The 17731-nt window shown below is 42.5% G+C and overlaps 1 protein-coding gene across 2 annotated transcripts in view; it reads right to left on the bottom strand.

Annotated features, from left to right (window-relative positions):
• The window catches only part of SCARA3 (scavenger receptor class A member 3), a 172396-nt gene that overhangs the window by 44445 nt on the left and 110220 nt on the right, over positions 1-17731 (bottom strand). For both annotated transcript variants that reach the window (XM_086928052.1, XM_086928053.1), the window contains exons 4-5: positions 5907-6005; positions 790-1833 (exon numbers count right to left, since the gene is read on the bottom strand). In XM_086928052.1, coding sequence (XP_086784178.1) covers positions 790-1833; positions 5907-6005 — 1143 coding nt within the window. The remainder of the gene's footprint in view (positions 1-789; positions 1834-5906; positions 6006-17731) is intronic.

A 17731-nucleotide genomic window follows, 5' to 3' on the forward strand; every position in this document is an offset into this window, starting at 1 on the left:
GTTTATTTATCCAGCTGCCTGAGCTTGAATTTTCAGGGGCACACATATCGCAAGGTAAAGCTCTTGAGGTGTCTTAAAAAAATTAGATATATTACGGTGTTTTTCTCTAGCAGCAGCACAGATTAGAGGAGGAAAGTCATTAACCTACATGGAGTTTTAGGTCTGTCTTGATAGTAAAGCTGCTAACTGACCTTTTAACCTTCAACAATATAAGTCTACAGTTCTTTGCTTCCACACAAATACCTATCCATTCCCTTGCGATTTACTTGTACTGCTTCACATTACCATACAACATTTCTTTAAAGCCAGATAAATTGGCATTGCCAATGCTTGTTTTCTAAAATGAGTCTATTGTTTTCAACATATGTTCAAAGCTTATGTTTTACTTTGATGTGTGCACTGAATAAAGTAATTAAAGCCTGTGTGTGAATAAAGCCATGTTTGTGACATGTTTCCTGCAGATTCTTCAAGCTCCAAACTCTATTCTCTCGGCAGCCAGGTTCATGATCGATGTTCATAATAGAGCCGTACAAACACCAGAATTACAATCAACACCTAATCGAGAGGGGCTGCATCAGTACACAGAACTAAAGACAAACAGAAGGTGAATCCTGTAGACACATCTTAAGGTCTACAGGAAGCACATTGCAACAGTCCAAATGCAGAATTGAACAGACACCTGGTACAGGATCTTGCAAAACTATAATCACTAAAACAAATCAGTCAATGACCACTATTAATAAATACAGTTTCTAAAATTTTGAAAAGTTTATAAAGATTGGAGTTTACCTTGTACAATTGTGACATTCTGGATGATCCGTGCATGATGTATGTCCACTAACTTCATCTCCTCCATGATCATTGACAAGTTCCGTATGTCAAAGTCCAGCCGTGCATTCATTAGACTAAACCTCTCCCTCAGAAGATCAGTACCACTCTGCATGAGGCTCATGGACTTGTTTATATAGTACAGCTCCTCAGTGTGAGTGTTGAACCCAAGGGTGCAGGACAGCCGTACCTCGTCCAAGTATTTCAGCATGCTGTGCACGTGGTTGTCTGTGGCATTGATGTTGGTAAAAATGGTGCCGATTTCAATTTCGTGGGAGATCATGCGGCCCTCCAAACTTTCAAACCTCTCAGACGTCCGGTTTTGTGTGTACTTTGTGTGGTACTGCAGGTCCTGCATAGATTCGTCCTGGTCATCCAAGGAGGAGGAGATGTTATCCAGCTGCAGCTGAAGGCCCATCACCTGCAACACCAGGTCATGCATGACCTCCGCGTTCTGGCTGATCCTCTGCATGGTGGTGCTCACACTGCTCTGGATGTTCTTGACTGTCTCGCTGGTTTTGGTTGAGGTGGCCCGCAGGCCACCAAAAACCCGAGTGTAGTTCTGCCAGTCAGTCACAATCTTTTGCAGGATCAGGGTCTCTTCGTTTGTCTTCCTCTGGATGACCTGGATCCAGTCCGATGTCTGGCCCACAGTAAAGTTGAAATGCTGCACAGCGGCGCGTATGTCATACCTCTCTTGCACCACCGCTTTCAATGTTGTGTCCAGATTGGTGGTGGCTGCCTGCCAGTCTTTCACATTCTCCAAGACAATGCCTAGAGTTTGGTTGACCTGCTTAAGGGAGAAGGAGTTACTGTCCGTCTGACTGTTGATTTTGCTGGCAGTGGCTGTGAGCAGATCCTGATCTTGCACCGTTTTATCGAGCAGCATCTCCTGATCGAGAAGCATTTTTTGGATTTCTTCCAGTTCTCCCTGTAATTTGCTGATTTCTTTTCCTAAGTGAGTGGCATCGTGGCAGAAGGAGCAATTACCAACAGCTGTAGGATCTAAAATATCAACAAACAAGAAGCTGTTACTCTCACTTTTTAAATAGTCCATGCATCTTTGCTTTGCTAAAATCATACATTGACGCCTGCCATGGATCTTGTGACCCTTGACCTGTCCAATGGGCGCTTTTGCTTCCTGCAGCTCCCACTGGGAGATTTGTTGTTTAGTTCTATAAATGAATACATTCACCAGTGTTAATGCACACTGCACAAAACATCATAAAATGAAATAAAGTTTTAAAAAAGCATGTACATTTTGAAATCATTTCCTAGTTTCAATATCAGGAATACAAGAAAAAGTATGTTTAAAAAAACCTTCACCTCTGTGTAACAATAATAACAAATAATTCATGCCAATAATCCTAGAGCCATCTGTACGAAAGTTTGGCTTTGCTATTTCCAAACAGCAAAATCTGTAAAAATCGCTATTAGAATGATATATAATGAAGCAGTGTATTCCTCCAATAGCGATTGCTACAGATTCGCAATCGCAAATAGGAAATCGCAATTTCCTTTAAGGAAATTTCAAATTAGGAAAAGTAATTTTTCGTTATGTTTGGGTTGCAAATGTAGCCATGCCAATACTCCTTTCACCTACCCGACACGCACCCATGTCACACAGAAGCACTGAATATTCAATTCTGCCAAAACACTGGCATAACACTGCCTTTGCCTTTCTTTGAATCCTCACTGCCTTACCCTCACTCCAATTTACCACTATATGCTAAATCAAAGTAGGCACACTACATCTAGATTTGGAATTGGTAATGCTGCGACAACATGTTATTCCGCATTCTGGGGAAAATAATCATAATAGATGGATTTTTGTGCAAGGATACTGGCCAGGAATTGTTATTGTCGGTGACATTGTATCCCTGCACATATATCCACCCACCTCATACTTGGCTAAGCACATGTATTGTCGTAAATAGAAGAGCATATTTGACAGCTTTAGTTTTTGATGTGGCAAATCAAAGTGCCTTTGTAATATGGATAAGGCCTTTCTGGGACCATGCAAGAGGTTTCTTGACAGAGATGCAGTGGCTGACACACGGCGTCACAGTAAAGTGGAGAACCCTGGGCAAAGCACAGGGCATTTATTGTCTTACCAAGCATTATTGTAGGATTCACATTGGAGCCATTACCAGTGGCCCCAATTCCAAGCTGTAGTTGTTAAAAGCTACCTGCTGTGGCACCACCTACACCATTTAATCTCATTGGTTAATCCACGTTAGTATGCATGATCCATGCTGAGCATTCACACAATAGCTTGTTGAGAAAAAAGCACTAGAGGACCACATCGAAGGAAGCTCTAACTGCTGCAAGGAGATTATCCTGAGTCACTGTCAACAACATAGCTGCCTCCCAACAAATATGCGACAACCAATCCAACTTCTTCCAAAATTGCAAACATCTACAGCAACTTTGCACAACAACTTAACGCCAGAGAAGTAATTGCTAACCTACGCACCGCCAACCAAGATGGGCACCTGACCGAATGGACAACCCCCACTAGAAACAAGACAGCAACAATTATGCGGACCATCCACTCAGGAGCCCCAAAGACCCATGCCCCCACTAAATCTACAACTTGGGAATGTCCCCAATCAGCACCACCCTCACCCACATCAACACCTCCATCCCGTCCGCCACTTTTACATATGAATGGAATCTTTCAGAAATCAACGCCACCCTCAAGAAGCCCACAGCTGACCTGAATCAACTGAGCAGCTTACGACCCATCTCTCTGCTCCCCTATCCAGTCAAAGTGATTGAGAAGGCCATCAACAAGCAACTTCACCATCTCGTAGACAACACTCAATCAGGATTTTTTTTAAAAAACACAGCAATCATTGCCACCAGCAATGATATTTGAATCACCCTGGACTCAGGAGAAACCGCAGCTGTCATCCTACTCAACCTCTCCGCAACCTTTGACCCTATCTCCCATAAGATCCTCATCAAAAGACTCCATGAAATTGGAATACAAGGAACTAGTCTTAAATGAATCTGTTCCTTCCTCATGGGAAAGAAACAAAGAGTCAGCTGCCCCCCTTGACATTAGAGGTCAAGAGATTGTTAGGAGTACCACCACAGGGATCGTCCCTCAACCCTACCCTTTTCAACATATACATGATACTGCTTGCTAACATCATCCGATCACAAGACATCATCAACATCTCCTACGCAGATGACACTCTGATCATCCTTTCCCTGACAGACAAGACAATTACTACCAGTGCCAACTTCCCCAACTGCATGACCATGGTAGCAGACTGGATGCATACCAACAGTCTGTAGTTCAACTCCGACAAGACAGAACTAGTGGTCTACGGCAACTAGACCTCCCTATGAGACTCCACCTGGTGGCTTTCATCACCCTCACTCACAGACCATGCAAGAAATCTAGGGATCATCCTAGACTGCAAGCTCAACACCATGGCTCAAGTCAATGAAGTGTGAAAGATCCTCAAATGGTTGCTTCAGAACCAGACGGACCATCACGCAAGCACTCATCATCAGCAGGCTGGACCACAGCAACACTCTCTATGTCGAAATCACCAAACTCCTCCTACACAGACTCCCGACATCCAGAATACCATTGCAAGACTCAAATTTGACCTTCCATGCCGCACCCACATCACACTACATCTCAAGAAGTGTCACTGGCTCCCCATTCACAAGCACAGCCAATTTAAACTTCTCATGCACACATACAAAGCTCTACACACCACAGGACCAGAATACCTGAACAGAAGCATGCACTTTCACCAACCCACCAGACACCTATGCTCTGCTTACTCTCATTCGCACACATTCGCCCCCTCCGCAAAAATAAAACTGGAGGTTGTTCATTCTCCTACATCCTACCCAAGACACCAGAGCCTCCACGACCTCCCTCAACACACCAGAGCCTCCTCCTCACTTTTTGGGTTCAGCAAGAAGCTGAGGACCTGGCTTTTCGTATAAGCGCCTTGGAGAACACACACCTACACGTGTCCAATCGCCTGGATACCCTCTTGGGAGTAAAAATCAATATAATATAACATCTCTCAGGACTGTGCCTTATTTAAAAGAGGAGAGGTGACTTGGCCATCTCCAAGAGCCTTCACACGCCTCGGGTACCCCATTCCCTGGGGGTATTTACCTTTTTTTTTTAAAGGGAAGGGTGCCCAGACACAGCTCAGGGAGGGGACAGTGTGCCCTTCTCTCCTAAATATGTACAATGAGCCCCAGATGATTGGGTGCCCTTGGGCTGGTAACAGGTTGGGAGAGGGGCCATGATCCCCTCTCCCCTTAATTAAAGAATGTGGCCCAGGTCACCATTTTTTTGTTTTTGCGATCCTGCAAGAGCCCCGAATTATCGTAACAAAAGTTCCAATTTATTTTCAATTTTGGCTCATGGGTCCCTCTAGGTCCCCCCGTAGGGCCTAGGGGCAGGGATACCCTGCCCTTAATATCATTTTTTTGTGTGCAACTTTAGGACAGGGGACTAATCTCCAAGTCCTGTAATGGCTGCCTGCAACATTTTTCTGAAGTTGGTGTCAGCCAGTCTGAGTGTTCGCTCCTGCGGGAGTCAGACTTGTCTGGGAGTGAGATGGCCCAAGAAAAAAACAGCTCCCTTGGCCAATCAGAATGCTCTATTTTTAAATTGTGAGTCCCTTGCAGACCCAACCACCCAGATATACATTTATTTTGTAATCTTAATTTCTCAAAAATCACTGAATGAATTTACACCAAATCACAATAAGAACAATCTGTGGACCAAGAGCTAGCTTACTGCCAAATTTTGTGTAATTCCATTAGGCAGTTTTGGCGGTAGAGCTTCTTAAAAAAGTCTACGGAAAATGCATGTTGATTTTGCCTTTTGGGACCCCTCTTTTTTTCTCGACCCCCACTTGATGGATCATCCTGAACAAAATAAGTTGAAAAAGAACACTTTTAACATTTCATGGAAATTTGCCAAACGGTGCCAAATTTATTAGCAACACAAAAACACATTCCTATGGAAACGCTGACCTAACTATAACTACCAAGTGGCGACTGCCACTGGGTAACAGTATTATACTCACCAAGACTGTGGAGATTTTCCTGCACTGCAATGATTTTTTTATCATAGTACAACTGTGCAGTAGCGATGCCATCAGAAAAAGAGTCGACCTTCCGAAAGACTGAAATAAAGAGAAGTGGGAATGAGAGGGTGTTAACATAGTAAATGTAGGTAAAATATGAAAAAAATGATATAGCAATGACCCATCATGTACTTAAATGTTGCATACAGGTGGAAGAGAGCTATGATGTTCAAATGAAAAATTTTATCATCGACCTATTGGTTAAGCTGTTTTGCAAAGCCTGCATTTCACAAAATCACAGGCTTTGCAGTCGCGAAATTATAAGTTGAAATGTACTAAAGGTGTACCGCAAGCCAGAAATTACTATCAAGAATCGATACTGGATTTCCAGCTCAAAATTTACATTTTGTGACCCATATGTAATTGCAAAGTAGAGGATAGATGTGAGAGGTGGCCCATGTATTTTCCAAATCTTTGTGGAATGTGTCAAGGTTTGCAGTCACAAACAATTGATGAAATACTGATTCTCTAAGGGGGTGGTAACTAAGTGGAAACTGTCCGGTAGGACATCTTACAACTTGTGAGCACTGGCAAAAAATACAGACTGCACGTTGGGTCCCATCAAAAGCCAGAGAAAGATTGTAAAAACTAATGCTGAAACCTAGCTGCAAAACATTGCAGCAGTTGTGCTGAATGACATCGTTTTTTAATCATTTCTGGCCTCCTTCTGCCCTGTGTGGCAATGCCCACCCCCAAGAACAACCAGCAGGAGTGGGGAAAACTGTGGGCCAGACAGGAGACATTTTACAGTGCTTAAGGTGTGGAGACTATCCATATGTTGTGGGAGGACTATGTGCACTTCCTTATCACCATGAGTAAATATTTATGCCTGTATTGCAGTCTCTCCAATTTGTTTCAAGAACAAATAAACCATCCATATCATCTTGTCAATTTAGACTGAGTATTAATGGCATATTCGCATGAATATATAGATTATCAATATCCCACCACAAGGAGAGCCCCACGTGGGTTTCCTAGAAGGACCCACATTATTCATATTGACACTCAGGGACGGAGAATTTTGATATACATGAGGGTATAGTGTCCTCAAAAAATCATGGTGATGCTAAACAAAAACAGGTCTTACCTATCTTTGAGTTCAAAGTTCTAATTAGGCATATCTAACCTATACACTCGCCTAAATATCATCTTCCAAAGGTGTGCCCCCTTCGCCTTACACAACTGTGTCTCCATCTAAGGGATCATGAAGGTGTGTTTAGATACAGGGTTTGTCAACTACCCCTCTCACCATTGAACCTGTGCTTACCTAAAACATGTTTTATTGGAGTTTGGTTGAGACCAATAGTTGCTGGTTTGGCTTGCAGTCATTCACTGGGGATCAGCACCCATACCTGTGTGCCAGCCACTTATGGTTAGCTGTATCGACATCAGGTGAAATGAAGAAGGGTCTGACCAGTTGGTCAAGGCGAACTTATGACCTCTGTACAACTATTGTACACATTCAATCCTGTCCAAGCCATGTTGGGACTACACATTCTCCAAAAAAGGGTCCACCAGGGTAGCACCCGCTGGCAGACGTCAAGTTGGTTTTGCAGGAAGCAACATACAAGTTTCCTGACATGCTGTAAGAAAACTTCCACCATGTGAAGAAAACTTGCAATGTGGCTGATGGTATGGTATCCCACCTTTGGCTGTACATTTCTGGTATTCACATATGGGAGTGGTGATTTTACAATGCACCTAATGAAAACACACAACACAGTAGCAGCCATTTTGTAAGTATGGCAGACTGTCCTCCACTAATGTGGTGGAGATGGGACCTTGCCATATCAGATGTCATCAATACACGGTCAAAACTTTTAATCAGTCCCTTACATCTGAGCAGGGAGTTGTACACTCATATAAGGGTCTCACAAACGGCTTAGAACGTCCAGTTACAAGATTATATGCGGCAAAGGTGGGGTGTTTTTAGCAATCACACATCAGACACACTGCCTCTGCTTTCAGCCCATACTTCCTCAGAAAATATTTATTTAACAATCAATAGATTGGTTCCATTTCAAAACAAGACAGTTTTATTCAACCTCCTCAAAAGCACACACAAAATGGAATTTCATAACCAAGCCAATTTGAAGGTAAAAAGGTGATCCCAAACAGCACAGTGGTGCAGTGCTAGTGAGAGAGGTGAGTGTAAAAGTGCGCTGGTGCTCTCCATTCTGCGTACATGAATATAGTGACTGATTCAGGATGCACTGGTGATTGATACTCACTCTGACAGAGTAAAATGCTCCAGAATAGAATAAAAACCAGTGCACTATTATTATATCAACATTTCAACCCTAGACATTCAATTTAAACAGGGTCATCATTAGGACGCAGGTTGGGAAGCACCTATGGAGGAGAAAATGTGTGTCAGTGGGTCTGCAAATGCTTTACACAATTTTTGTTTATTCATTGAACTGTTGGGAGGGCAGACTAACCTACCCAATTTGTGAGATGGATGTGGAGAAAGTAAGGTATACTTTTGAAGGATACTGTCGCATCAAACGAATCAGACGTGGCAGTGAATGGATTCAAATCTGTGGTAGAAAAACAATGTGGTTATGTTCTGTGTCTAAGAGTCTCTACACATGAGCAATTATACTGGAATCACCGATCTTGGTGACTCACCTAACGAGTGTGGTCTCCAGGCAAAACATGTATGAAATAACATGGGATTTCCGATCGGGAACTATTCAGTGTAGAGTGGATAGCCCACTGGGAATGGTTCTTCTAATGAAATAAAAAAGGAAGAATGAAGGAACAAAATAAAATTAAAAGAATGCCTCTTTGAAGGCGTTGCATGGTTGAAGACTCACCAACAATAATTAATTATGGGCAGCCTGAAATTCGAAGAAGCCTGAAAGCACTGCACTGGGTCAGTCACTGGATAGGGAAACCTGCTAGGCAGGCCTGCCCTGCTTGCTGAGAAGGAAGACTCGACTTGCACCCTTCATCACAGGCTGAAGTGACTCCAAGGGTCAGCTGAGTGAGCTCCTATTCTGAGGTTCAGGGACAAAACAAGCTCCAGAGGCCTCACTGCATCTGCCCATCTGACCTGCTGCCTGGATCTGCAAATGGACCTGCCTGAGCCCTGCTGTCCTCTGCTGGAGTGCGTTTTGGATTCACAAGAGGTTCCCCTCAGGTCCTGGACCTTAGTGTGACTTTTACTGGGCTCCCCCCTGAAAAAAGAAGAAATCCTTAAGGTTTGGCTTTTCGTGACGGCTTACAGCCCCATTCGCACGAAGATGTTGCTACCGCCACCGACCGCCAATGTGAAGCTCTAGTAAACACAACTCTTTGCGCTACAGTGACAGCCAGCATGAGATCTGCAATTCGCGCTACAGCATCAACAGTCTAATGTGACCACAGCTTCATAATGAAAACCCAGAGAGAAGCCATGAGCGTGCACATCTTTATAATGAAAACCGAGAGATGCCACGGGCTCACGCATCTGCACGCATTTTCATAATCAAAACACAGGCTGAAGCCATGGGTGCGCACATCTTTATAATGAAAGCACGGGTAGAAACCACGGGTGTGCACATCTAAATCAGAGGCGTTTTAAGGCATGGACACAGTGGGCTCTGGCCCAGGGCTTCAGCCTTCCAGGGGGCCCCTGATAGAGCCAGCTCTGTTCTGCAGAGCATCTTGCCCTGATGATCTTAAATAATTCATAAACAGTTTGTCTCAAATACCGTTTTACTTTAATTTATTTTTAATGTGAGTGATGGGTGAGTCTATTACAGACATTTTGCTGAAAAATATTGCGTTTATGTTTCATGCACCATCCATTAAAAAGTTTCTTTTAGATCAAAACAGAACCTCACGTATTCATATGTCACAGAGATTATTTGCAGTAATATTAGTGAGCTGCTGCTGTCTTTCAATAATGAAAACTCACCTCACTATTCTTAAATATTAGATATAAACACATTTCGAATTTAGACCAGTTTGTCAGTGCACAGTCAGTGACCTGCCCAAAGAGAGCAAGAAAAAGCTGAAATTGGATCATAAATTCAAAGCTGTTCTAAATAGGGGCCCCCAAAATACATGTGGTGAAGAGCCCCCAAAATCCTTAAGCTGTCCCTGATCTATATAATGAAAACACAGGTAGAAAATGAAAACACAGGTAGAAGGCATGTGATGTACTCTGCTCTTGGGCTGTGTACTGGACCTCACACTCTTTACTGCAGGCACGAGAGACTCAAAGCGGCCGGGTATAGAGCCCTGCCATCTGGCGCTCCTTCGTGATGCATTTCACACATGTTCTCGCTACTCCCATGTGATGAGGCAAATACAATCCGGTTTTCTGTGCAGGCAGCTCAATGAGGTTCTTGAACACCTTAAATTTGCTGTATCTTAAAGCCAAACCATCTCATGGCCACCGTTAAATTGCACAGAGACTCCGAGGATGTGGGCTAATGGCTAGAGCGGCTGACCTTGAAGATGGGGAATCAGGTTCGAGTCTCGGCGTCGGCTCAAACATCCAGTGATTCTAGGCAAATCACCTAATCTCCCCATGCCTAAAAAAGTAATGTGTTGGTCTGTAATACTCATGTAAAGTGCTCCGATACATTCAGGTTGAGTTCGAGCTAAATGAAACTACAAAAAAAACCTTAGATGAGCAGCCCTCTGACCGGTGACGTCAGTCCTTCACAGAATATTGACGGAGTTTTGATAGGACGCACATGTGATTCTCTCATCCATTTGCATCCTCCATTTTAGTACTCAAAGGGCACATCATAATTTAATGCATGGGCAAAGTGGGCTCTGCCAAAAAGTGCCTGGTGCGTAGGCACGCACCAGTTTAAAGCTGCACTGCTTACTGACAATCCATAATTCAAGTAAACAATCCAATAAACTTGTAAGCAATCCTATTCATCCATTTTGGTTGTCTTCAATATAAAGTAAAACGGAGGCGATGTGATCAAAAACCTTTTAATGCGCCAAGAATGCCCATCAGGGCTTTTTCCAACCGCTCATCATGTCACATTTCAGTTTGAGTAGCCAGATTTAAAATCCACCCAATGCATTTTGGACAACAGCCCTTCGTCGGGGGTAACTGTAATTTAAGAATAACCCATCAGAAACCATATATTCATTGTTAAACACATCTAAGGGCCCCATTAGTATGGCGGGCGGACTTTGTCCACCAGCCATACCCTCGTGAAACGGGACCGCCTGTTGAGGGTGATGTGGTCCCGCACTACCGATTAGGATGCGCCCACCACACCACACTGGCGGGCGCCACCATGCATTTGCAACAGTGCAGCGGGCGGTGCAGAGAGCGCCGCCCGCCGCAATGCCACAAAGGCAGGTTGAGCGTTTCAATGCACAACGTGACAGGCACCGCGCTGTGCCTGCCACCTTGTTCATTGAAAAACAGGGGGGTACCATAGGTACCCCCATGTGCACCCCCCACTCCCCCAAAGTCCATGGGGCCAGCAACAGGCCCCCGCAAACAGACTCTGCATGCCTTTCCGTGGAGGCATTGTCGCCATGGAAAGGCATGTTCAAGGCCTCATTGCAATATGGCTGGCAGTGTCTTTCAGACACCGCCACCATATTGAACCCTTTTCCGCCCGGTCTACTTGTCGACCGGGTGGAAAAGCGGCAGACGTTCTTTCCGTCCGCCGCGGACCCCCCAGCTATGTTAATATGGCGCAAACATATATTTTATCAAAAACATGCATGCCTATTGTCAATTACCTGAAAATGAAAATTAATAAAGAATTACCCATTCTGTGCACATGTGCCTTTACATCGTAAAATTAATAAAGCATAAAATGGTCAATGAAACAAAAAGTGAATAAATCTTGTGCTACAATCAAACACTGTGTATAAAAAACCTGCCCCAAACACCCACCTCAATAATTCTGCAAACGTTTTGTATGGTTCACCTCTGACTCAGCCTTACGGCCATCAGTGGAACCGCTTGTTCCACCCGTAAGCCATTAATCAAAATGACCTTTGTGAACTCGACACGTGTAACCTTTTCAAGCCTGCCTGTGGAGACGGAAATCATGCACAGGAAGCGTGGCACTTAAATTGTAAGTGTTTATTAGATAAGTACAGGTTCAAGGAAATAAACCCAAAACTGACTCCTGCGGCATCCTCGTCGTAACTGCCCTCACAAACCGTAAAGGCAGTCACAACAAAAGCGCATCAGCGAGGACATATTTCGAAGCATAACAGTGCACGAGATATACAAACAGATAAGTATCAAGGTAGGCATTTTAAATAACAACAGAGCGTGAAAGCACGCACAAGATGCAGGCAGAAATGACGTGGAGATTGCGAGCCGCTCTTAAAGGAGAAAGAGCAACTCGCAACTCCAACACATCCCCTTTATTATCAAATAAAAGAAAAAGAAATAAATAACAAAGTGAAAAGTTTATTGCATAGATAAGAGTTTACATCAAATAAAAGTCCTTAAATTTCTGGGGAACAGAAACATTGCGATGTGACCTTTGAGGACCTAAAGATGGAGAAGAGATATGAGATGATGTTCGCACTGCCTGTGGAGAATCACAACTTGTAGGAGAAGTTGGTAATACAGCAGAAGGAACAGCATTAGACATAGAATTTGTAGATGAAACATAATCACTGATAACATTAGTTGAAACATGATCCCTGTTAACGTTAGGTGAAGATGACTTATTAACACAGAAATCCATACCAGAACTTGACTCATCTGAGTCATAATCATGAAGACCTTTTCTTTTGGTAGAGATGGTCTTGGAAGCTTGATCATTAGTAATTTTGACCAAACATCTTCCATTCCACCATCCCTTTCCTTTTAGCAAAACAGCATTTTTGAAACCTGTATAACTTTAACTGCCAATGTAAATTTAGACTCCCCTTTTCTAACTCTTGCAGGTTTTTTAATTAAAACCCAATCCCCAACAGAAAACAAAATGTCCTTTGCATTTCTAGTATCATGATGATGCAAGGAAACAGCATTGTGTTTAGACCTAAAAATCTCCTTGATTTTAAGCAAATCATCTCCAAAAGGAACACTGCTGTTAGTCAAGTCATTCACCAAATGAGGACATAGATTTTAAATAGCTAATCTGTTATGCAGCATTTTGAATGGAGAAACCCCTGTAGTACTGTGAGGAGTGTTATGGTAAGTCCAAAGTTTTTGCCTCAAGAAATCTCCCACCTGAAAACTAGCAGACAAGGCAGTTTGAACTCCTTCCTTTAAAAATCTATTAATACGTTCAACAAGACCATTTGATGAAGGAGAATAAAGAGCAACAGTAAGATGCTTAATTTGTAAATTCTGAACAAAGCTCAATATCTGATGAGATTTGAATTGAGTGCCATTGTCTGTGACAATAAGTTTAGGGGAACCCTCAACATCAAAAATGTTCTTGAAAATTTGATAACAGCAGTAGTATCTGGAACTGAAACAAAACGAAAATACACCCATTTTGAAAAGTAATCAATCAAAACAGATGTCTCATATTTGCAGGAAGCAGCTCAAATGGCCCCTCAAAATCCAAAGCAACCTTTTCCCAAGGTGAATCAGGTAGTGGGACCCTATGGATATTTGGTTCAAAAGTTCTCCAATGTTTGTCAGAAATAAGACAAGTGCTGCAATCGTAGATCCACATCTTCACCTGAGAATCAAGGCCTGGCCACCAATAAAATTGCTTTAAATTTCTAATGGTCGCAGAGACGCCCATATGTCCTTCATGACTCTTCTTGAACAACAAAAATCTTAGCTTAGAAGGAGGAACCAATGAATCATGGCGAAATAAATACCCAGAGACAATAGACAACTCATCAGAGACCTGCGCAAAAGGTTTAACATTTGAAGGGATATTTCTCTCATGAGGTCAACCAGATCTGACATAAGACATAACACTTTGTAGAAGGGTATCTTCAGCAAGTTCAGAAATCCATGAGTCTTTAGACAATGGGGAATCTTCATGCAACATATCATCAAAAAGAGCTACCACACACTCCACTTCGTCTTGCACAGTAGATGATGCCTCCTCAATAGGCATCCTTGACAGGCAATCTGCCCCACCATTCTTTCCACCAGGTAAGTACTTGATATCAAAATTGTACTTGTAGTGTCCAGATCCAGAATTAAGTAGTCAGGAACATAGTTGATTAAAGAGCAAGCTTTAATTACAACCCCAGCCACAGGTCTAACTCTCAACTGACAAAAGGAACTTCCATGTATTCCAGAATCTCATACGAGATCGGAATACACAGAGAAGGATGTTCCAGCACATTAAAGGTACAGTCATAGGAAGGGATGTACACCATTACACATCTCCCTTCTAAACAAAAGCATTAAATGATAAACTTTTCAAAAAGGAACATACTGGAGAAAAGACTTACAATGAATAATCCCTCAAATAAACAGGAGGTCTACGTACCCTTTGACTTCTGAAGGAAGATGAAGATAAATTAGAACCATTGAGAAAATGGGAAGAAGATGGATGATGTAATTCTTCTCTTCCACACGTTAAATCTTGTGCAGGAATTCTTGACCTAACCACAACTACTCTACTCCTATTCCATATCCTCCCATCCTCCGTTTTAATAGCATTCCTAAAAACTTTCACCACAGCTCTTACATCAGTATACTTCGACCAGGATCTACAACCAACCGGAGCTTTTATTCTCACAAGATCACCCACTTAAATCTTCTGCACATCCACGCATTTTCTTTTATCATAATACCGCTTCCTTTCGTCCAGTTTCCTTTCTTCCTTACAACGCCACTCACCAATACCATTATCCACCAAACCCTTGTTAACTTTCATCCACCCAGGACACAACCAAGTGTTGGGAGCCCTCCCTTTAAACAACTCAAATGGAGTTCTCCCAGTTGTTGAATGTGGTGCAAAGCGATAAGCATTAATTCTCTCTTGAAGAACAGACTTCCAGTTCAACCCTGATGATCTAGCTAACTGTATTGCCTCTTTCAGCGTTTTATTGACTCTCTCAACTGCTCCATTCGACTCAGGATGATAAAACGAACATCTCTTATGTATCACACCACACTTCCTCAAGAACTCCTCAAACACCCTTGAACAAAATTGTGGCCCATTATCCGAAAGAAGACTATTAGGAAAACTCTCCTTCCTAAAAAGTGCATCCAGAAACGTAATCACTTCCTCCGAGGTAATCTCCCTAACAGCAGAGACCTCAATCCACCTCGAATACAAATCCATTAACACCAAAAGATAAGGCATATCACTTACACCTGACAAAGGACCAACTATATCTATTGCCAATTCATCCCAAGGATGTCTTGGTAGCAATCTCTTCACCATGGGCATCTGCTTCGTCTTTAAGATCTTACCACTAGCACAGCACTCTGGACAATCCCTCACTAATCTCTCAATCTCTAGGTCCATTCCAGGCCACCAAAACCGCATTCGTAGAATCTCCTTTGTTTTGACAATACCAAGATGTCATGAATGCGCATGAGTCAATGATTTCTTTCTAATACCCAAAGGTGGCACCATTTTTGTACCACGAGTCAAAAAACCACCATTCATTGAAAGCTCATCAGAAACTAATATCCAAGGCTTCTCCAAGCGTGAATTACTACCCAGTGACAGCATCACTTTTTTAATCTCCTCGTCCTTCTCCAACTGCGGCTCAGCGTTAGATGTTCACGAGTCTCCTTCTTTTCACAAGACTCAGCGCGAGAATCTAACGTTCTCCAAATCTTTATTTCCCTTTTTTTTTTAATTATCTCCTGACTGACACACTTCCGATTTTCGCTCCCACCAAACTCCTCACCGCATTTTCTTTTCCTTTGCTATTTCCGCCGCTGGGAAGGCTCCGCTTCCTTTTTCTAAAAACAGCCGCTGGAGGAGCAGGAGGGTCGTTCTTCTTTTCCGCCTGTGTTGGGGTAAGGTTCTCCCACCCTCGTCGCCAAATAATGTAGTGTCCAGATCCAGAATTAAGTAGTCAGGAACATAGTTGATTAAAAAGCAAGCTTTAATTATAACCCCAGCCACAGGTCTAACTCTCAACTGACAAAAGGAACTTCCATGTATTCCAGAATCTCACACGAGATCGGAATACACAGAGAAGGATGTTCCAGCACATTAAAGGTACAGTCATAGGAATGGATGTACACCATTACAGTACTCATGTAACTTGTTGAGGATCCTGACAAGCCTAGCTGAAGCCTTTCCAGTACCATTACCATTTAACATAAAAATAAGAGGCTTATGATCAGTATAAATCAAAAAATGAGTTTCCCCAAAGAAAAGTCTTAAATTTCTCCACTGCCCAAGTGCAACCCAACGCCTCCTTCTCTATTGTACTATAATTCTTTTCTGAGGAGAGTAAAGACCGTGAAGCATATGCAATGGTGTGTTCTTTGTTATCAAAATGCTGAGATAAGACCGCACCTATGCCCAATTGGCTGGCATCAACAGACACACAACAAGGTTGCCCAGGAGTAAAAGGAGACAAAATGGGTGCAGAAGTAATTAATACTCTGATTTCAGAAAAAGCTCTCTGAACCTCATCAGACCAAATGAAAGCCTTCCCCTTGCGCAACAATTCCCTCAAAGGTGAACAATTAAAGAATATCCTTGGATGAAACGAGAATAATACTTGCAGAGTCCAAGGAATGACCTAAGAGTGTCTTTATCCTTGGGAGGAACAGTGTCTCTAATAGCAGAAACAAGTGGCTCTTTGGGTTTGATACCATCTTTTGTGATACAGTAACCAAGATAGTCTAGTTGATGAACCTGGAATCTACACTTTTCTTTCCTGAGAGTAATTCCAACATCCTTAAAAGCAGATAAAACCCTTTCCAAAACGAGATTGTGTTCTCTTTCAGATTTAGCAAAGATAAGAACATCGTCCTGAAAGGCTTGTACCCCAGAGATACCTTTGAGGATAGTATCCATAAATTTCTGGAACACGCTTGCCGCAGAGGCAAGATCAAATGGCATACTTGAAAGCACCAAAAGGTGTGGTAAAAGTGGTAAGGTCTTGACTCTCTGCGGCAAGCGGTATCTTATGGTACGCTGATCTGAGGTCCAATAAAGAAAACACTTTTGCTCCACCCAAATTTGCTAACAAATCTTGTACCTTGGGTAAGGGGTGGCAGTCAACTATTATGTTCTTATTAAGAGTGTGAAGGTCCACACAGAGACGAATTTCGTTATTCTTTTTTTTAACGATAACAATTGGACTTACCCATTCTGATGAGTCCGTAGGTGTAATAACACCCACTTTACAAAGTTTGTCAAGCATAGCTTTGAGATCCTGCCTTACACTGAGAGGGATGGACCTCACTTTATATACAACAGGCGAAGCATTCTTTTTGAGCTTGATTGAATGCTCAAACCTTGTTATGTTAACAATTTTATCACAGAAAATCTCACTGAATTTGTTAACCACATTGCTAACATTTGTTTCTAAATCACTTTCAATAAAATTAATTGATTGTTCTACAAGCCTAATAGGATTGTCAGAACCAGGAAAAAGTCCAATCCCTAATCTGGTTAAATCGTTCCAACCAATTATGTGTTTTCCTTTGACAGCTACATAAATGTTTGTAGTTATTTTCCTACCCAAGCATGAAAGGATGTCAATAAAATAACCAGACATGTTAATGTCATGTTCCCCAAAAGCTTTCGGGTGAACATCAGACTGAGACAGCTGTCTATCTTTCCAATTTTCCATAAACAACCAGTCAAGAATGATTGTAATAGGTGCGCCCGAGTCAGCCATAACATCAATAAGGATATTAGATATCATAGCTT

Source organism: Lissotriton vulgaris, chromosome 6 (genome assembly GCF_964263255.1).
Source record: "Lissotriton vulgaris chromosome 6, aLisVul1.2, whole genome shotgun sequence".
Taxonomy (NCBI): domain Eukaryota; kingdom Metazoa; phylum Chordata; class Amphibia; order Caudata; family Salamandridae; genus Lissotriton; species Lissotriton vulgaris.